General features: G+C 39.9%; 1 protein-coding gene and 3 long non-coding RNA genes across 5 annotated transcripts; 1 reads left to right on the forward strand and 3 right to left on the reverse strand.

Moving 5' to 3' along the window:
- LOC109950491 lies at positions 63 to 8,971 on the reverse strand. Of its 2 annotated transcripts, none has more exons than XM_020569526.1 (2): positions 8,595 to 8,971; positions 63 to 321 (listed from the first exon to the last, which is right to left on the reverse strand). In XM_020569526.1, exons 1-2 carry the CDS (start codon positions 8,890 to 8,892, stop codon positions 152 to 154), a joined length of 468 nt encoding a protein of 155 aa, XP_020425115.1. In that variant the 5' UTR covers positions 8,893 to 8,971; the 3' UTR covers positions 63 to 151. The 2 variants fall into 2 exon arrangements, 1 of the variants encoding a protein (XP_020425115.1); XR_002272751.1 differs by lacking the exon at positions 63 to 321 and adding an exon at positions 5,236 to 7,342.
- Positions 3,588 to 5,171, forward strand: LOC109950492. Its single transcript, XR_002272752.1, has 2 exons — positions 3,588 to 4,033; positions 4,712 to 5,171. It is a non-coding gene; the product is annotated as an uncharacterized LOC109950492 (long non-coding RNA).
- On the reverse strand, positions 18,660 to 19,442 carry LOC109950160. Its single transcript, XR_002272458.1, has 3 exons — positions 19,364 to 19,442; positions 19,139 to 19,281; positions 18,660 to 18,712 (listed from the first exon to the last, which is right to left on the reverse strand). It is a non-coding gene; the product is annotated as an uncharacterized LOC109950160 (long non-coding RNA).
- LOC109950144 lies at positions 19,761 to 20,165 on the reverse strand. Its single transcript, XR_002272444.1, has 3 exons — positions 20,136 to 20,165; positions 19,933 to 20,028; positions 19,761 to 19,812 (listed from the first exon to the last, which is right to left on the reverse strand). It is a non-coding gene; the product is annotated as an uncharacterized LOC109950144 (long non-coding RNA).

Below are 22,866 nucleotides of genomic sequence, written 5' to 3' on the forward strand. Positions count from 1 at the left end.
TAATACAATAAGAGGCCACCCCATAGTTACATAATACAAAAAGAGGCCACCTCATAGTTCCAGGTAGTTTCCACTACATTTTACAATTTCCAAAGTCATATTAAAGTGTCACAAGTTTCTTGCTGTTGACACATTCGCAGTTGCATACTCTTCAATTGCGGCGACCGTGACCTATGAAATTCATGACCCCGCCCACAGTGATATTGTCCCAGTTTCCTTCTGGATCCACTATTTTTGTAAACTTGTGAAATAGTTCGAATCCAGTTTCCACTTGTTGTTGCTTCAACTGAACCATTTCGTCAGATTCCTTGAATACCATAACTGCAGTGGCAAGGAACATAAATACTATAAGTATAATATGAAGTGCAAACATTGAGGCCCCTGTCAAATTCCACTTGCCTCAATGTTTTGATACTTGCTTTTATACAACTTTTACATATCCAAATAATGGCTTCCTACTCCATATGTAATTTCACAAAAAACATATATACGCAGATGTATATGTTGTCATTCTGATATATTTCAATATCTTGAAGAATGACCTACTGGAATTTCTAAGCATTGGATGCCACGAAGTAGGTAATGTAGAGACTATAAATGACCCATACAATTTCCCTTCTTTGGATGAAAAAAAACAGTAGGAAACACATACTTCAATTGCATAAATCGCCAAAACCATTAAAACCATAATGGAACGAGAATAAAACCATAATAAACTAGCAATACAACAACACTAAAATGTCAATACAAAACCACTAAATTGGCAATACCATAGCAAAAAACAGCACCAAAACTTCAATAAAACATCAATAACAACAGCACAATAACGGCAAAACAATAGAATCCCAAATCAAACGCAAGAATCAATCCACTAAGAACAAACCCATTCAATGTTTCAAACAAGGAATCATCATAATCAAACAATTTCAAAGAAACCCCTCAACCCTAAACCAATTTCAAACAAACCCCTAAACCCTAAACCAATTTCAGATAAACCACTAATCCAATTTCAGAGATACCCCTGAACCCTAAACCAATTTCGTAGAAACCCCTAAACCAATTTTATAGAAACCCATAAACCCTAAACCAACTTCAGAGAAACCCCTAAACCAATTCAAATTGATGATGAATATTGCTTTTACAGGTGAACAACGGAAGAGGAAGACCACTATGTCACAGAGAGAGAGAGAGAGAGAGAGAGAGAGCTACACGAGAGGGAGCTGCGCAAGAGAGGCCGAGAGCTTCCCGTCACGATGAAAGAGAGAAGAGAGAGTGAGAGCTAACTGAAGAGAGAGTGAGACCTTAGCAACAGAGACAGAGAGAGCTGAGTGACAGAGACAGTGAGAGGCGCGATAGAAAGAAAACAAAATTTTAGCAAAAGTGATATGTGTGCAATAAGTGGTCAATAAATATATATTTACAGGTAATAGTTGCAAAAATTTTGGGGAGAGGTGGTATTTTCAAGGGAAATGCACGTACATACTCACAAACTAGAAATCTAAATCAAGAATTGACAGGACCCCCAAATTCCACTTTAGAATCCGAGCTGAACCCTGTGTGCGTCCGACACCTGGCGAATGCCGGGCACAAATAACCAAATTGCCCTTCTAACTAGAACCAATGTTTCTATCAGCTAGACTTCTGCTGAAAATTCGGCAGAGTCTCCCTTGTAATTTGCTCGTTTCCCAAAAATTTTCACCTGTCAACAAACATTTATATATCTCAATCGTTCGGCATGCATTTAATTATAAACAAGCAATCAAACATCATATCATTCTGGCCTCAGGCCTCAGGCCTCAACAAATCCAATAAATCATTCTGCTAATAAAGTTCATCTCCACTTTCAGAATATCAATAGTACATTAGCAATCTCAAAGACTCCAACTCGTGGCTGCACCTTGTAACATTAGGCTACCTACGTACCCTTACTGAGGGATCAAGCCACACGTAGTTCTTCCCAATACTCGTGTCAGTCATATACTGAATATAAATATGCCATACACTGAACTCCCTCTATTTTAGTTTAAGAACATCTCAAAACTGAAATTCTCTCCACCTAGGCGTACCCCCATTCCTAATCCATCAATTCCACTCTCGCAGGCCTCAGAGACACCAAGTCCACTCGAGCTGCAATCCTCGCAGGCCTCGGAGATACCACTTATATCCGAGCCACAATCCTCACAGGCCTTAGGAGACCATTGATCAGCCTGAGCCGCATTCCTCACACCACACGGTTCAGGCATCCTCAAAACACGTGGGGCATTGTTTATAAGTGACACTGATTCAAAGCAACTAGGGGTAACCCTTGTGATGGGTTTGAAAAACTATATCTCAAACTTATATCAATACTTTCCCTTTATTTCCCAGTCCATTTCCCGACCTTTATATCAACTTTTTGATAAATTGATTCTCAACTATAGTTAAAATATATATGCACAATTTAGCAATCTATAAATAACTATCTATACTCAATCCGTAACATAACCCAGATAACTCATTCTCGGTCAGGACTCGTTTACATGATCATTTTAACACTTCTCAAAGGATCTAACTGCCTCGGAAGACTCACGGTCAACCGAGGGGTCAAACTGCCTAAACTTGGTCAAGCAAGCCCGCGGGGCCCACGACCTCCGATCACAGTTCCGGAAGTCCCTATAGGTTCAATGCACTCTTCTGAACCTACCCTGCAAGTCTGGTCCAAGTCGAACGATCGGATTGATCACGATCACACGATCGGATGACTACAATTAATCTTGCCCTAGGGTTCGTGGTTTCGGAGTATCCGAGACTCTGATTCACGATCCGTTGAATCCTATACGATCCTGAAATTGTCTAAATTATCCTATATGAAATTGACTACGATCCAACGGTTCAAACGTATCGAACTCAGACATCGCACATAGGCCAGATCTGTTCGAGGTTCAGACGTTAACCAAATTAGAATCCGAAAGTATCTACGAGCTCGTGAGATCACGAGGATCATTTTAGGATCGAATGTAGCCCCCAACACATTGCCCACGAGCTCCCACGTGCCGGCAGTGCGTGGGATTGCAGATCAAATTTCGACGATCGGAAATACTCCAAATCGTCAGCCAAGATTCCTACCCTAGGTGTAATGGAGTCACCTTTGTTCTTGGACCTACCTCGAAAAATGAGCGGAAGTGGCCGGAATCGTGATCCCAAAATTGGCCAAACTTTGGATCCAAAATCAATTCATCTAAGCTAGAAATTTCTCAAATCCTACCTAATCATTAGCTAGAGCATGAAAAATGGGTGGAAATCCATATCTTGATCACCAGAAATGGCGGCCAGAGGAGAGAGAACAGCGCCAGAGAAGTTTTTGTCAAACCGGTGCGAATCCGAGCTGTTTCCAGCCACGGCTGGCGAAGGGGATGGTCGGATTGGGTAGCCGTTGTGACGGTGGTCCTTCCTAGGCCGGTTCAGTGGTTGGGGTAGGGTGTGGCGGTGGCTGGGAGGAAGGACGATCGGGAAAACCAGAGGTGTGGGGGTTATCGCGCGAGGAGAGAGAGAGAGAGAGAGAGAGAGAGAGAGAGAGAGGAGGTTTTAAAAATCTGATCTGACAAATTACCATTTTGCCCCTCAGTGTGATTTAATCGTATTTTCTTCGTTATAGCTCTAATTCGAGTCCACTACGTGTCTATGGACTCGTTTCGATGCGATCTACGCAATGGCACAAGCGAATTTCCTAAATTCCTTCTGGTCGAAAAGTCATCATTTTTTCCAATAATTTATTACAGGGGCAAAATTGTCTTTTACTCTCACTTTGCAAATATTAATCACAAATACTCACTTCCTCGTGTGAAAGTACTAAACTGCCCTTCATATAAATAGATATTATATTGACCATTTATCCTTCTCTGAAACCCAATTGCTCCCAACTCTTTCTTCCTCTCTCGCAGTCCTCTGTCGTCCCCATCACACATCTAGAACGGCAAATCAATTCATAGCATTATAGCGCATCTGGAAGAAAGGCATAACGTAAGAAGGTCGTTTTCAAAATTTCTAGAGAATGGTAATGACAATCTTCTCTCTTTTCAATCCCTAGTTTTCTTGTTTTTCTTTTTATGTACTTTTATTTCATTATTTTGTCAAAATAAGTAATTTAAGTTTGCACAATTAAGTCGTCAGGGTTCCTAATTTTTTTTTTTTTCCAACGAGTTACATAATTAGTAAGCCACCACATGACCCACCCAACTACAGAGATTGATCACCAATTGCAAGTAATTAATTGGGTTTCAGTTGCTGGCATTCTTTATTTGTGAATATTGGTCCCTTTTCTGTAGAACTTTGATAGTTTGGTGTTGATTCCCACAGTATCATGGGTCCCATGTTATATCCTTCTACCCGGTATGTAAGTCTTAATTTGTGTCTTTGTGTCTTGATTCAAAATGCTATAAAATTATAATAAAGTTTGGACATACTGGTTGTCAATGGACTTTGCTGAGTTGATTTTTGCAAAAACTGTTGTGAATAATGTCCAATTATCAATAATGAAATCTGCTGAGTTTTTTATGAAGCTTCCAAATTATAATTTCCAATTTCTAACTAATGATCAACTTTCGTTGATGAAGTTTCCAAATAATGTCCAATAATACTGTAGTTGGTCATTCCCTTAATAGATTATACACATCATACTTGATAGTAACTGATCTTTAGGAATTTTTATGCTCTTTCCATTTTCATTTTGCAGGTTATCTAGGTGAGTGTGGAGCTAAAGTTGCAGAGCTATCAAATTTGGTCGTCAAGTAAGTGATTAATGTTTAGGATATTACGAATTTCCGTAGTTTCAGAGTAATCGATGACAATTGATACGGAAAACTATATTTAAATTCTCAATTTTCATTTGCTTGCATTGGTTTTATGGATGTGGCAAGTTAACTTCGTATGATATAGAAACCAAGGGCAATAAGAAGGCAATAAGAAGGCAATAAAAGGGCATTGGTTTTATGCAATATTGCCTTCTTATTGCCCTTTTATTGTGTGACTATCGCTGCTCTATTGCAGTCTTAGCACTTTTTTTTTTTCTTCATGTCTATCTTGGCAAACAAATTGTAGTTAGACTATGAATTCTTTGTATTGCCTCTTTATTCCACTGCCCTTGTATTGCACCACAGTTCAATTAAATTTTCTAGCCACCTACTTTACATTTCTACACCAATCATGCACATAACATCATACATGCACATTCAATAAATGTTACAAATAGCTGCATCATGATCTATACAATTCGGTACCTATAAGGATACTTATTTCCAAAAACAAAAACAGTGACATGTTAGGAACACAAATTGTACATAAAGTTAGGTAACAAATATCCCCACTTAATGGAATGAGACATACAAATTAAACAATTGTAACATCTAAATGATCTGCTTCTTGTTAGTGACGGGGATAACTTCTTTGCATGTCCTTCGATAGTGGCCCTTCACACCGCACCGTGAGCATTTTCTTTCTTGTGAGTCCTCTCCTTTAGAAGGTATTCTTTGTGTCTTACGATGGCTAGGCATAACCTTTGAAATAGGAGAGAGGAGATTTACATTTTGGACATTTTCGGGAATAACTCATGTCCCTTGAGGTTGTACAGGATAAATGGATTAAGCATATGCAGCTGCCCATGTAGTTCGAGTGTAATACGAAGAGGCAAATGAGTATGGGTTCAATTTCAAGTGCCGACATACCGCAATAGCATGCTTGCACAGGAGTTGCTCTAAGTCAAACTTCCTACACGTACAATTATGGTTTTGCAAGTGCACAAGACCGTTCATATCACCATCAAGCACATTATACTCCACATCATTGATTTTAACCACATTCATCCTTGAAGCAGCGTCTAATCTCTTCCTCAACTTCTTTTCGCCTAAATCATGGCACAACATAGATTTACATTTCATTGACAAATCTCGACGTTGACTAAACCAATTCTGAAGCATATTCCTAATTTCCTCGATCAAGTGTACCACCGGAAGCATCCTTGCAAAACGAAGAACTGAATTAATGGACTCTGCAATATTAGTTGTCATGACATTATATCGTCGTCCGTCACAATGGGCTTGAGACCACTTATGGAGCCCTGCACATTCTAGATAAGTTTGCACTCGCTCGTTGTTTATCATGGAGAAATAATGATTGAACTCTGCTAGACGGCAAGACTTGGCTGCCCGCACAAAAAATCCCAATATCAGATCCCGCTTCTTCAACTTAAATGAGGCTTTCATATTGCCTTCAAGTGATAAAAGCAAATACTATGTGCTGCCTGAGGAAAAACTCTTTTCAACCCATTTTCTATGCTAAGATTTCAATCAGATATGACAACAAGATTCAAGCAATCACCAATTGCACAATGTAGTATTGTAAAAAACCATTCCAAAGCTGCATCCGTCTCCAAATCTCCAGTCCCAAAGGCAAGAGGATATATATTACGATTTCCGTCAAATGCAGCGGCAACAAACAAGACACCTTTGTACTTGCACTTCAAATGGGTAGCATCAACATCAATCATAGGACGCATTGAGGACTTAAATCCTCTTATGCATGCACCAATTGACATAAAAAAAATATAAAAAGTGGTTGGCTGCATCAGTCTCAATGTATGTCAAATTTTCAGGATTTGTACGCTCCAATTCATAACAATAGGAAGGGAGAAGAGCTTATGACTCTTCTGCAGACCCTCTAATTATCTTTAAAGCTAACTCTTGGCTTCTCCATGCTTTAGAGTAGCTTATGGTCACACCAAAAATTTTTCGCACATCTTTGATGATATCACCTGCAGTATAAATGGTGCGAGAATCCTTGAATCTGCATTTCACAGAGTCAGACAACAATCCAGTACTAGCTTGAGGATGGTGACTACTAAGATACCTTAGATCACATTCATAATATGGATCGTATTTAACAACCCTAAACTCCTGTAATCCAACTTTATATGCCCGAAGTCGCTAAGGGCAAGGAAGTTGCTAACAATGAACACACAACCTACGTTTCCCAGATTGGATTGTTCTAAATCGAAAGTGGCCTATGACTGCTGCTAAACATAAGGTTTTTATAAGGGCAAGCTTATTTGGAAAAACTCATCCAACCTTAAAATTTGCTTCCCAATTTATACAAGAAAGACCTCCACCATAATCAATATCTTCCACACTCTTACCATGCACCAAATGAACCTGGCTTGTATGCATTTGAGTCCAACTTGATTGTTGCGGAGTTTCAGATTGCACTTGTGTAACTTACACCGTGGAGGCTTGGAAATTGCTTTCTCGATGAGGATGCACGTTTGGAGTATAGTACGCTTCCTCTTCGTTGCTAGGTACATAAAAATCTGCAACTATGTTTTTGACACATTCAAAATTAACATCTTCAACCCAATCTTTCCAATTAAAACCAGTTACACTATTTTCAGTTCTGCTATCCCCAATTACCTCATTCCTATCTCTCACAACAACTGCAGGGGAGGATTGCTACTCCTAATGCTTACAATGCCATTGCAGCCCTGAATACCATGTCCTTCTATAATTTTGAGGGTTGCTAATAAAGGGGTTACTTTAGAGGTCATAACGTCCGTGTTGTATTTCAGAAAATATTGAACGTCATCATTGTCTTCAACCTTTAGGCGCTTATAGGCAAATGATGATAGAGGAACAGAAAACTTCAATGTGACAATGTATTTGTTGCGATTTGCATTCATGATCTTATAAATGCGGTCAACAAGCTCAGAAAATGTTATGTTCTGTGATACTATTATGCCTTTAGCCTCACCACCTTCATAACTCTCAATGTTATCCTTGTGAACCCAGCTTCCGTTGTAGAATACCAATATTCCAACAGTATCCATTTATGCAAATAACATCAATAAATCAATCTATTTGCATCTCCATCATAAGGTGTACTCATTTCTTTACATTACCAAATTGGAAATCAAAACAGAAAAACTAAAGTTCTTAGCAAAACTAACCTAACCCAGAATGTCAATCAAATACAATTAAAAGACCTAAAATTTCACACTTAAGCTTCAAAATTGAGGGAAAAACTGACCTAACTAACCTATTTCTACGCTAGACAAAATTAAGATCTGATTTTTATGTTTCGTGTTATTTTGGGCAAAATGCTTTATGGGTATTGAAGAAGGGGACAAATAGCTTAAAACTCAAAATTACAAACAAGGGTTGCATACCATCAAATTTATTGGCATATATATATATATATATTGGCATATATATATATATATATATATTGGCAATTACAAAACAAAGCCACGCACTGGTCTTGAAGCAGCCTATAAAATATCACAGTTTCAAATTTTTCTTCACGTTTTTTATATTAATCAAATAACACAAGCCATATTTGGATAAGTTCAGCAATTCTAGGATTACCCTACCTATCTTAATTGAACACTTGGGCTTTATTGTTCTAACACTTCTATCTTTTTTATGGCCTAGCCAATTGGAGAATTGAGTGTGAAGAAGTGGTTGGTGGTTGGATTGAGAACATATATAATAATAGTCATACTAGATTTTGCCAGTTGCAGAGAAGGGGAAAAGGAAAAGGAAAAGGAAAAGTGATTCAAGACATAGAGTTACCTGCAAAAGCAATTTGAGGAACTAGAAAAGAGGGACCTGGTAGCAATAGGAGTCGCCGGTTGCTGATGTCGCTGCTTCTTTTCTTTTCCTTTTGTTTGTTCCCTATGTACGCTATTGGGGGCGTCGTTTCAACAATTGAGGTGGTGGTCAAAGCTTCTTCTAGTTGAGGTTTAGATAATCGTCGAATAACTTGGTCAGATGCCCTCCAATTTTTCCTTGGTTCGACAGAAGAGAGGAATTGGGAGAGGTTGCTTTCAGATTCTGAGAATGAATTTTTTAGGGGATAAAGAGTGGACATTGATGTATTTATGTTGAGGGCGATTTAGTACTTTTGTGCTGGAAAGTGAGTATTTGTGGTTAAAATTTGTAGGGAAATATGCTGATATAATCAGTTTTCACAAGTGGTGTTCTGAAATGATCATGTTACAAATTGTGTTCTGATATAATCACTTGTGAACGTGAAATGACCAAACTGCCCTCCATATAAAAGCACATGTAGCAACCCTTTGCCACCCCTTTTCTGAAAGGGAACTTGTCTGAACTCCTAAAACTCTCTCTCCTCTGTGTTGGAAGGTTGGCAAAAATTGGGGAAATTCCAGGTTGCGAGACATTTCCCACTGAGCAATCCAGTTCGCAACCCATCCATCGTCATAACCCAGATGTCCTCAAATTTGGGACCCTAGCTTGGGCGCAGCGAAGCCGGAAGGCACGGCCTCCATTGTTGACCTCCAGATCGAGGTGACTGCTGCGAGTCCACAGAGAAGGGAAAGTGGCGACTTCCGGTGTCGTTGTGAACGGATTTGAGTTGTGATATTGGTTTGGTAGTGTATGTGTATTATGAAATCGTTCAGCCCCTTTTCACCACAGAGAGATAAAAGCTTAAATTTTCAGTTTTTGTGATATTATCTGCAGTGGGATCTATCTGGTGAACTTGAATTTTGTTTAAAATTGACTGAATGCGTGTATAATGTAGTGCAATGTGTTTGATAATGGTGAAAATAACAGCACACAAAAAAATCATATGTTAACTTTGTCTGGCCTAAAAATTTGTAAATACGGCTAGTGTTAGGCTCAATTTAGATGCTAATCTGGGGAATTTATTGGCATTCTGGGTTTGTTTTGGTAATAAGAAGTATAGTTTGTGTGTTTTGGTTTCGAATTTGGTAATTGAGCTTGTACTACATTATACGTTTTCTATCACAACCTGATCCTTTTGTTGAAGGTGTTTACATTTGTGCAAAAGCCTTGGAGGGTTAGAGGGTTCATATTTCTGCCATTGTATGTGTATGTTAGTTTGTTAATAACTTGGAATCCACATATATGTACAAAATCAAAGAAAAAACAAAAAGGAATAAAAGTTACTTGTTGAAGCAGCTACAATTTGAGTTTGAAGATTTGAGGATTTAGAAGATGATATGTGTAGTGGAATGACTGTTGTGCATGTTTTTATTCATCTATTTTTTATTTTTTAGTGTTATGAATCGGTGTAGTAATTATTTATGTTATTTGCAGAAATGGATACAGTTGGAATTTTGGTATGCTACAATGGAAGTTGGGTTAAGAAGGATAACATTGAGAGTTATGAAGGTGGGGAGGCTAAAGGCATAATAGTGTCACGGAACGTAACGTTTTCCGAACTTGTTGAACGCATTTATAAGATCATGGATGCAGAGCCCACGAAATATAGTGTCACATTGAAGTATTCAGTTCCTGTATCCGCATCTGTCAGTAAGCACATAAGGGTTGAAGACAATGATGATGTTCAGTATTTTCTCAAGTACAACACAGATGTTATGGCCTCTAAAGTAACCCCTTTAGTAGCAAGCTTGAAAAATATCGAAGGTCATGGTATTGAAGGGTGCAATGGCATTGTAAGCGTTGAGAGTAGCAATGCTCCTGCTACCTTTGTTGTGGAACGAAGAAATGTGGTAATTTCGCACAATGAAACTGAAAATGGTGGCAATGGTTTTAATTGGAGTGATTGGGTTGAAGAAGTTCATTTTGAAAGCAGTGAAAACATAGTTGCTGGTTTGTATCAACCTAGCAATGAAGAGGAACCGTACTCTGCACCAATTGTGCATCCTCCTGAGGACAGCAATGCGGAACCCTCCACTGTGCAGTGTAGACAGGTGCAATCTGAACCTCCCCGGCAATCAAGTTCGAGTGAAATGCATACAATTCGGGTTGATTCGAAGCATGGTGAGAGTGTGGAATATATTGGTTATGGTGGAGGCCTTTCGTGCATAAATTGGGAAGCAAATTTGAAGGTTGGCCGAGTTTATCCAAATAAGATTGCCCTTTTAAAAACCATCAGTTTAGCAGCAATTAGAGGCCACTTTCGGTTCAGAACAGTCCAATTTGGGAAGCGTCGGTTTTGTGTTCGCTGTTGGCAGGTGCCTTGCCCTTGGAAACTTCGGGCATATTAAGTTGGATTACATGAGTTTAAGGTTGTTAAATACGATCCACTTCATGAATGTGATATGAGGTTTGTAAGTAGTCACCATCCTCAAGCTACGGCCGAATTGGTGTCTGACTGTGTTAAATGGAGATTTCAGGATTCGCGCAGCATTTATACTGCAGCTGATATAAAGACAGATGTGACAAAAAAAATTGGTGTCAGCATAAGCTACTCTACAGCTTGGAGAAGCCGAGAGTTAGCTTTCAAAACAATGAGAGGGTCTGCAGAAGAGTCGTATTCCCTTCTCCCTTCCTATTGTTATGAATTGGAGCGTACAAATCCGGGAACTTTGACATACATTCAGACTGATGCAGCCGACCACTTCTTATATTTTTTTATGTCAATTGGTGCATGCATACGAGGATTTAAGTCGTCAATGCGGCCCGTGATTGCTGTTGATGCTACCCATTTGAAGTGCAAGTATAAAGGTGTTTTGTTTGTTGCGACCGCATTTGACGGAAATCGCAACATATATCCTGTTGCCTTTGGGATTGGAGATTTGGAGACAGATGCAGCATGGGAGTGGTTTTTGAGAAAATTACATTGTGCAATTGGTGATTGCTCGAATCTTGTTGTCATATCTGAACGCAATGTTAGCATACAACATGGGTTGCGTAGAGTTTTTCCTGGGGCAAGCCATGGTATTTGCTTTTATCACTTGAAGGGCAATATGAAAGCCTCATTTCACTTGAAGCAACGGGATCCGATATTGGGGTATTTTGTAAGGGCAGCGAAGTCTTATCGTCTAGCGGAGTTCAATCGTCACTTCTCGATGATAAACAATGAGCGAGTGAGAACTTATCTACTACGTGCAGGCGTTCAGAAGTGGTCTCGGGCCCACTGTGATGGACGATGCTATAATGTGATGACAACGAATATTGTGGAGTCCATTAATTCAGTTCTTCGTTTTGCAAGGATGCTTCCGGTCCTACACTTGATCGATGAAATCACAAATTTACTTCTCACTTGGTTTAGTCAACGTCGAGATTTAGCAATGAAATGTCATTCTACATTGTGCCCTGATTTGGGTGAACAGAAGTTAAGGAAGAGGTTAGACGCTGCGTCAAGGATGAATGTGGTCAAAATCAATGATGTCGAGTATAATGTTCTGGATGGTGATTTGAACGGTTTGGTGCACTTGGCAAACCGTAGTTGTACGTGCAGGAAGTTTGACTTGGAGCAACCCGTGCAAGCATGCTATTGCGGTATGTCGGCACTTGAATTTGAACCCCTACTCATTTGCCTCTTCTTATTATACACGAGCTACATGGGCAGCTGCATATGCTGAATCTATTTATCCTTTACCACCTAAAGGCACATGGGTTATTCCCGAACATTTGAACAATGTCAAAATCCTTCCTCCTGTTTGTAAGGTTATGCCGGGCCGTCGCAAAATGCAAAGAGTACCTTCCAAAGGAGAGGACTCCCGGCAAAAAAAATGCTCAAGGTGTGGTGTGAAGGGCCACTACCGAAATACATGCAAACAATCTGTCCCTCTCAAGAACTGAAGTGTCTATTTGCGCATATTGTACAGTTGTTCAGTTTGTACCTCAGTTGTCATCAACTGTGAAGTTCATGAATAGGTTCGGTGATGCTGCAGGGATGGAAGTCCGTCAATTAAACGGTCATGTGAAGCATATGGAACAAGGTAACAAGTTCCTTGCAATGAGAGCCTATTATTAGCACAAATTTGTGAACTTACACTTCCACCTGTGAAAAGGAAACCAGCTGTTATTTAACAGTGTTCCACTGGCCAATGTTTCTTACACATTAGCATTTCTATTCGTTTGTGATGTACCTTTTATTTATTTTAATTTAAATTGTATTCAATTTGGTGTTGTGAACTGTGATTGTAGTCACGTTGGCATCACTTGGTTTCCTTTCCTACACAACGTTTTGTCCTGTCTTTATATTCACCGTATTGGTATTGTATTGTGACTTTGTTGCGCCGTATTGGTATTGTATTGTACCTTCGTTGCCCTCGTATTGGTATTGTATTGTACCTTTGTTGCACTGCTATTGGTAGTGTAATTAAAAAGGTTTGTGTCCAAAATGAAATGGCCTAGAAGGCTAACTAAAATGTAATCTCGTACGTAAAACTCCTTCAAATGCAAATGTTATGCAATTACTGGGAGCGTCATTGTACTTCATGATTTCTCATTGTTCTGATTGCCATAGACCAAACTATATATAGTTTTTGGGAAACTATCCATGCAGCTACACATGGTGAACACATCACTACTATCGTGATATGGACTTTTCAAATACTTAATTATTCACTCCATTTTTTGTTATTGCTTATTTAATTCCAATGTTCATTATAAGTACTGAAATGACTAACTACTGAACTTAAATCAGTACTGAATATTACCACCTATCCCTTCAAATTGTTACTTCATTAATTAAATGTCTATAATCCTTTTTTTTGGGGCATTTATTATTATTGCTTTCATAACTTTATTTGTCTTGTTAGTAAAAAATTTCATGTTTTTACAGTGTCCGTGGTTTGTATCCAATTGCCTTAAGGTATCGATATATGTCCCATATTTCCATGGATATTCCGCGCGTCATAACCATCGATCTGTCCGAAACCCTCCATATATACGACCGTTGCTAGAGTCACTGTTTATCATTACTCAGATGTAGAGGCTATTATATGAGGTGTATATCCATAAAGCAGCAATAAAACCATACTATAAGCACAATACGATTGCAATATGAGTCAATAATTATACAATACAAACACAATATACATGCTTAATGCTTCTAATATGAGGCCAATAAACATTTAATAAGCACACCTCCACGTTACAGCACTTCAAATTTATACAAACTAAGTAATTTCCCACTCAACGGTGAGAATAAGAGGAAGGCGTAAACAAGGCACCACATTCATACAAAAGCCACCAAATACATACAAAATGATTCCACCCGTACTTACCCTGACCCAGCTACAGAAACCCTTCTACAAAATCACCATGTTTACAGGTCCATGAATAGATCCAATTCTTTTGTCTTCTTCCTCGCTGCATGCACAAGGCTATGATCAGCCATTTCCTGGCCACCCTTATTCAGCACCTACCAGACACCACCAACATCTATTTCGCTCCAATTGTAGTCAGGTGACACGACGGAAGCATAATCCCGGAACATCTCGAACCCATTGTTAAAACATTCAACCAGTTCATGGTTAAATTCTTCAGATTCAGTGAATTTTTGGACAACATCTTTCTTTGTTTCTTCCAATTGTAAGGTCAACGAGGCTAACTTCGCGCTTCGACTTTGGGCTTTCATTGTTTGCTTAACTTCTCTAGCAAATGCTTTGTTCAGCTTGTTCGTCAAGTTGCCCATCACCTGGCCATGAATATCGCATTTGGTTCCCCACCAATCCGTTGCCGTACACAAATATTGGAGGTGATACTTCACTTCAGCTATCTTTAGCGGATCAATGTTGTCAGCCTCACTTTCGGATGACGTGGGATCGTTATTTGGAGTCCCAGGTGGAGATGGGAAAGGGGCATGCCATGGCTGGTCTCCTGGGTAACTAACAACCTCGTTTGGAGGGATTACGTCTGACATTTTCAACTTCAAATAGGGATAATGCACACATGCACCCTGAAAAACAGTTAACGTTAGGTTGAATCTGGAGCATCGTTTTTGTTACCAACAATAGGGTGAGCTTTACTACAGCTATCGTGTCTAATATATATGGAATTGAATGAGTAGGTTAGACCCTCTTATATAGAGGAAGTTGTGTGTTTTATATTGCTTTCAATGACTACATTACAAAATCAGTCTTCAGTCATTACTCCTCTCTGTCACTGACAGCATTGTAATATGCCCATTACAGTCGGACCAAATACGAATATACACACCTGTCAACGTTGGAATACTCGGCCGTACCAATATACACACCTGAACAACAGTGACTACACAAATTACACACAATCTTCATCACAATTCTATACTATATTAATATTGAAGGTGCTGCCATATGAATAATAGCTTAGTAGCAAGTTCCCCATTAACTCATTTTACCAACTGTACAGACTTGTTCATAAATGACAAAGTATCCCATACAAATGATGACAATAAGCAAGTCCATCTAAAAATAAATTAATACCACCAAATCAGTCATATACAGTCCCGACCAAAATGTTAAGGCGAATAAAACGTCAGGTGGGATGAATACACCTACAAATATTTGCAAATGGAAAAAAATCAGAGTTAGGAATTCACCGTTATATACAAAAATGGAACTCACATGAAGGAATTTAGAAGACAGCAAAAAGGAAATTGGAAACACAAATAGTTTCATGGTCCATTTTTGTAATTGGCCTATTCATTGTCAAATTACTGTACTCATATATTCGGGACAATTTGTAGTTTTGGTACAGGACGGAAATTGGGGAAAGAGGACAAAAGGAATCAATTGCAAATTCAACAAGGGTCCCATACAACAACCACCAACCAATGGTAAATGATACAGCTGTTATCATGCAAAGCCCAAGTCAAACGTGTTGCCCAACAACTCCCGCCAATAACTCCCGCCTAAAATTGGACCCAACAACTGCCGCCAATAACTCCCGCCTCTTCATCACAGTCATTTACTCCTAGTCATTAATACCTCCCACTATTTAATTGTAACCCAGCTGCATCCACCCAACATTTCCATCACACTTACTGCAACCAAACCCCCCTGCCTGCGCAGCTATTTCACCTACATCACAATGAATGGCAGTTTGGGCAAACTAATGGCCACACCAACCCACAGTAAATAACCAACACCCATGGACCCCAACCCTTGCCATTACTGAAGGAGGGGACACTGAAACACCTGCCAAAGCAGCAATAGAAGACACTGAAGACTGGGTCCATGGACTGCAACAATGTCGAGCCAATACCATGTTCTGGAAAAATCTTCATGCAGACATAGTTAGCAAAATTAAAGAGGGCCAAGCTAGGTGGGGTGTCATAAAAAAACGCACAATTCGAGCGCGTTATCAAGCCCGGATGCATCTCCTACATATGAAGGCTGTCAGAGCTAGAATTGAAAATGCCCATGCCGGTGCAGTTATTGCATTCAAAGAATCAGACGAAATGGCTCAGCTGAAGCAACAACAACTGGAATCCGGCTTTGAACTATTTAGGAAGTTTGCACAAATTGTGGATGCAGAAGGAAAGTGGGACATCACTGTGGGAGGGGTCATGAACTTAATGGGTCGCGGTCGCCGCATTTGACGGGTATGCAACTCGAAATTCGGCCACAGCCAGAGGGTTTGCCTTGTAATATTACCATGGCTACTATTGGGGACAAACCCAATACAGTGGAATTTTTGACGTGCCCTCTTTTTGTAATATATACGTATGAGGTGCCCTTTTTATTTATTTCATTTGTTTTCTGTAAGTTTGAGGGGGCCTCGTTCGTACATATGTATAATGTAAGCTGCAGGTGCCGTCTTTGTTAAGATTGTATTATGTAAGTTTGAGGTCACCTCTTTGTAAATTTTGTCTTCAGTAAGTTTCACCTGGCTTGTTATTTTATTTTGTATGCTGCCAGGTTGAGGTGGCCTTCGTATTATATGTACGTTTCAGGTGCCTTTCTTTTGTGTTGTATGCATGAGGTTTGATAACTGCAGTTGATGTAGTTTGGCTGCATTCATTTCATATTCGATATAACGTAATTACCTTCCGCATAGTTCAGATTTGTAGACTTGTTAAATGACAGTGCAAAACCAATACGTAAGACAGTATAAAAACATTTATAATAGATGTACCAATTGCAAATCATGCAGAGGTTACATTGGAATGCCAATATAACACCAATATCGGGCATTATAAAACCAATACAAATCAATATCGATACAATAAAGGTGCAATACGATACCAATATAGTGCCACTGTCCTATCAATACGTCAGTCATACACCAATATACAGACAACAAAGAATGGCATCTACTGTATATGCAAGTGTATACCATGCCGTATCTGTCATAAACCAAGGCTATGAATAACATTAGGCCCAATATATACTTACTGTAGGCAATGGTAAAACACCCCATTAAGTCCAGGTTTCATGTTTTTGCACTCACACCATGTAACTGAAACATTGTGCACATGCAAGTGTAACCCTTTGAATTTGGGATGACCCTCTTCAGTACCCTAAATATCGCACAACGTGAACAACAATTCATACCTTCCAAAACAAGAAGATGAGTAGGAGGAGCCTCCGTACCGGTGAGGGTGAGTCAGTGACGTCTCGGTTGCCCGGTCAAGAGGCGACTTCAAGATCTCGCTGGGAAATGGAAGCCGCAAGTTCAGTGTGTTCACGGCTGTGCTACTGTGGGAACGTTGTCAAAACGCAAACATCGTGGACGGTTGCTCATCCTGGAAGGAGGTTTCAAGTATGTGCAAGGGTAAGTTTATTTCTGTGTAAGTTTGAGCTGACATTTGGGAATTGTCTGTATTCCAACTCTGATGCTGGCTGTCTTTGTTTGAAAATATTGATTCCGTTTCTGCAGAGGAATGGATGTACATTTTGGGAATGGGCTGACACAGAGATGTGTGACAGATCGAAGCACATCATTCCAGGCTTGCTTAGGAAAATAAACCGCTTGGAAGAAGAACAAAACGCTGGAAAAAGGAAGATGAAAAACCCATGGTTTTGGGTCTCTGTTTTCTTGGTTGGAATGGTCATTTATTTGTTGTTTTCCAAATGTAATAGGACTCCTGGTCATCTACAGTTGGCAGGTTAAAGTTGGTTAGGTTATGGATGTAATGGAACAGGTTTGATTTATTATAAATCAGTGATGGGAGACATGGTCGTTTTCTATTTCATATTGGGTTGAAAAGCCAAACACAAAAGGCATAGCCAATAACCCCAGGCTCAGGTATTTTGGTATCAACTCTTATGCAGCCTCAATCGTCAGACCAATTATTCCACGTAAAACATGAGAAAGAACTAAATATTTGACGGTGAGGGACCTCCCAAAACTACAACTCAATGACGTCAAATTTGAGCTTCTAATTGGCCCAGCCGAGCGTTAATGAAAATGTTTGTGCTAACCAACCCCGACATTTCCGTGCGGATCGGATTTAAAAAATGCATATACAAAACAAAGTATTCAACCTAACTAAACTAAAAACAGTCGACAATGCACTGTCGTCTCATGTTTACAGGTCCATGACATAGCCACCCAATATATACTTTCAACTGTCACGAAAATGAACACCCTAATATATTGCCAAATGAGAGTCCAATATTTCGCTATAGTGGCGATAAAATAATGGAAAAAGGCTACAATGTGGGTGGCCCCAAAAAATTGCATTTCGCTGCAACTTGTGCCAAATGATGGATTTACAATCTCTATTAAGCACAGAATGTCAACAATTAGTTGTAACAAAGGAAAGTGAATACAGCCCTTCTACCATGGAAGAGAAGTACAGTTGAATTCCGTTACATAAATGAACACCCTGCAACAAACTACCAAATCACCCCACTTTATCGCGTGGTGAGCAAAATGTCAAAAATTGTGCCATGTTACGCAAAAACTCAAATTCAGTTTCAATATTCACAATACGACAAAACAGCCTGCAACTTCTTTTACATACGTGTACAGAATCTGAGATGTCAATATGGGTATGAAGCTCGAAGGACCACCTGCAGAAGGAGGATATATGTGCCACTTCAGCATTCATATAAAGGGAAAATGAGATGTCATAAGACATGTTCAATTTGAAGAAGTAATTGTTTGAACCTTTCATAAAGAACATGAAACAAGTTTTGGATTACACACAGTCGGAGTTTAGAACATATGACATACGTAAATCAGATGCCAGTTGCGAAACATTGACATTACCATCTATAGTGTTTAAATCCCCAATACCCTAAACTTTGATGCACAAAAGTAGCCATTTTTATTCATCACAGTTGGACAAGTTCCGAACATAATGTAAGTTATCTTAAATGAACACTGACGTCACAGGTGAGTACGTACGACGTAACTACAATGAAGTAAATAACAACGCAATTCCAAAGGCAATAGTTAACAATAAAGCAGCAATGAGGTCAGATTAGGACTTTTACCTCATACATAGGCCTCCCCCCTGAAAGCCTCGATTGCAAGCTTCAATCGGTAGTAGCCAAACTTCGATGGGTCAATGGTATGTAAAGGAATGCCGGCACTAAGGTACTCAATATATTTGACTGTCATAATGCCACATGAAGTACTGTCCACCCGAGCAGTAGACAAGTTAGAAGTGCACGTATTGATAGCATCCGATTATAGTGCTTTAAAAGAACACAGCTTACCCATCACTTTGTTGAGGAACATCGGAAATTCTGCAAATTGTGAATGGGTTAAAGTTTGACATGTCAGTCCCCTTTCTCTTCACTGCTTCAACCTCCGATTTCTCATAAAATCTCATTTCATGCAGCACCTTTGCAAGCGTATGGGTAATAGGCTCCATGAATCGGACAAGCATACTGTTGGAGGTAAAATCAGAATACGAGTCATAGACAGTGACAGTATGTCGCACAAAGTCGACTTCTACTACCACCCAATGGGACTGTCGAACATTATACAGGAGATAGACCTTGCGCACTTTCGTCCATGCTTGCGCATACCCATGTTGCCATGACCCATTGACAAAGTGGTGTACATTTTTGAGGTAGTTAGGCGGAGGGTCAACGGTCCTTGAAGCATATTGTTTCCTCGTGACTCGTTTGCCACTTGGCATTGCAAACGGCTGTAAAAATTGCTGCAACCAAGTGTGAAAGACACGTTACATAAACCCAAACCAAAGCACCAAAAGGAGAGATCTACATGACTCCTACCAATGCAAGAACTGTAGTGACACATAATATGGATACAATCATACCTGCAGACAAAACTCGGCGGTTGTCCACTCCCTTCCAAATAGTTGAGGATGAGAGAGTTGTCTTTTGCGTATTAGAAACATGGCCATGTCAAGGTGCTGCTATTTCATAACACAACAACGGTGTCAAGATGACAACAAATGACACATAGTCAATGTCATCAAATAAGAGATTGATCGAAATAAAGCCGGGTTCAAATTGTTACCCTCGAGCTCATCCATGCAGTTTCATCTATTAGTTTGTAAAAAAAATCTGCCCCAACTTCAAATGGTTCGAGCTCCAGCTCCGCACTACAAAAACAACACTTGCAAAGGTAAATTGAAATATAATAGACAAGTGGAACACCTTGTATAATATGACAATGACACACACATGTATAGTATAGCTGTGTATAAATTGTTTGCATACATCAAAAAACAAGTATATTGGTTTTGCCAAGATACAAATCCTAACCTGATGTCAGTTTTCCAAGCCCTGCAAACTTGTATGATAGCCTTCACATCGTCCATGGCCACGGGTTTTGTCGGATCAAAACGAGGCTGAGGTGTCTGTGCATGCAAATCAGTAACCTTCCTCTTTTTCCTGGAGGGATCGGTGAATGGACTCAACAATGGTGTCGCAGCCCGCTTAAGTCTGCACCCTTTGCCTTCAGCATCTGGTTTCCGAACCGTGGCAGTAGCCTCATTGTCCCCTTCATCACCAACTAGACTTATGTTACTTTTCATGGGAGGCCTGACCTTGCATCCCACCCCCTCAATTTCTGTCTTCTTCCAATCCTCTAACAAATGTAACATTGTTTTACAAATAACTCTATACCCATTCCCATCTTCCAGAGTAGGAAGGAGGGCATCTTCAACACTAGGAAGCTTCACATCTTCAGAGGTAGGAACCTTGTGAGGTTGTTGGTCCACTTGCCTCTCACGAACTGAAGTTTCAATTTCAGTGTCTATGACTTCCATGGCTGGGAAGGGTTCCACTCCATCAGCAGGGACTTCCGCTTCTCTTGCAGCCCAATCTATATGCATGGCTGGAAAGCCTTCCACTCCATCACCACAGACTGCTGCTTCCATTTCACCCCGTTCTGTATGCATGCCTGGGAAGGCTTCTACTCCATCAGCTGGAACTTGAGTGTCCATTTTAGGTGCTGCTGTAGTCGGACTAGTAGGTTCATTGAAGGGTGACACTTCATTCTGCCCTCCTTCATTCATCTGAGCAGTACAAACTTCCTCATGCCCTTCTCCACCATAATTTTTTTTTAACTCCTCCATCTCCAACTTAAAATAATGTTCGACTGAAGCAATTTTTAGGGTCAAATCCCGAATAGCGTTTTTATTTCTGTCACACACGTTCTCATGCTTGAAACAGTTCTTCTGTACAATAGCTTCCAAGTCACGAACTCTGTTCCTAAGCCCCCGATTTGAACTACGTAGCTTTTCCAACTGATCCTTAGTGCTTCGTAATTGATGCTTCAAACTGCGAACGTCATTAACAGACCCTTTGCCCTGCATACAGTTATACTGCAACAGTTAGAAAGCTTACAAAAAACCAGGAAACTATTTCCACTTCATTCCTATCGTATTCGCAATATTTTCACAACATTGGAAAGAGGTCATGCTCACCTTAGAAGAGGAGGGAAGGGTAGCTGTTTCCTCAACATCCGCGTCTTTTTCTTCACTAGAAGTGCCGGTTTTTTCTTCGGCCTCATTCCCAAATAATTCAACAATTTCTTCTTCGTTGTCATCATCACCCCAACTCCAGTAAGGTTGTTGCTTCTCAATATCTGTTGGCCGGAGAAGTTGCACATCAACCTCCAATTGAAACACATAAAAAAATATATATATATCAGTGAACTTTGTACTTTTTTCTAATCATAACATGACTAATACAAACAGATCTAACCTCAAAGTTTTCAAAAACCTGACTCATAACCTCCCGAAAACGGGCCACCGTGTTGCTCCTCCAATGTAATATTCGAGGGATGTGACTATTGTCTTCATGGACCGTGAAATGCAATGCTTCCAATGCTGGGAACACTTCAAAAGCCCAAATCTGTTCACAACAATGAAACATCAATATCTGTAAATGTATTTACATAAAATAGTTAATTGCTAGATATGTGTTCACCTGAAGAGCGAAGCCAAACCCTCTTATGATGTACTCTCTTGGTCTACCACTTCGCATTCTTGTCTGCGCTCTCTTTCCACTTTGTTTGGGCATTTTTCTTTTTTGGGGCACTTTCACTCGTTGGTATTCAGCACAAACTGCCCTCAACAGTGAAGCATTTGACATTGCATATGACACTGCGCCCCATGGATACTTGTCAAACTCCTCTAGGTCTTCAGCCAACTTCAAATAGCGCATGTCAATAAGCACATGCTTTTCACTACCCAATAGAACAAAAATGGCAAAATAGACCATTCCAAGCTTTAACGCATCCTCATCATCTGTGCACTCGATGAAGACGGTGTGTAGGTCCGAAAGGGTGGCAGGTTTATTGCTGCTGAAGTATTTTCGCTTCAACGAGCAATTTTCATTTGTCGCCTTCGGAATGAAAGGGAGCTTTCCGAACCTTAGCCCCGTGATGAGGCAAAATTGTTGGGCTGTGAATTGTATCAACTTGTTACTCACAATGAATTTTATCCCGTTCACCTGTGTAACTGTCTTAGGATCAGCCTTCCTCATCAACAGGCCGTGGACAATTTGTGAATTCCACGTGAGGTCCTCTATCAATAATAGATGACCAAAACAACTTCCCTTGAACCTCTGTAACTGCTGCGTATTGAACTTCGCCTTTATTGTTGTAATGGCGGTCCTTGTGTGTGAAAGGGCAAATGGCTTTCCTTCGTACTTCTCATCCTCAGGAATCATAAGCTTTGCTTTACAAGTCATTCTCAAGTTCCCTGCACAACAACATCATACATATGGATCATTGGTTA

Source organism: Prunus persica, chromosome G7 (genome assembly GCF_000346465.2).
Source record: "Prunus persica cultivar Lovell chromosome G7, Prunus_persica_NCBIv2, whole genome shotgun sequence".
Taxonomy (NCBI): Eukaryota; Viridiplantae; Streptophyta; class Magnoliopsida; order Rosales; family Rosaceae; genus Prunus; species Prunus persica.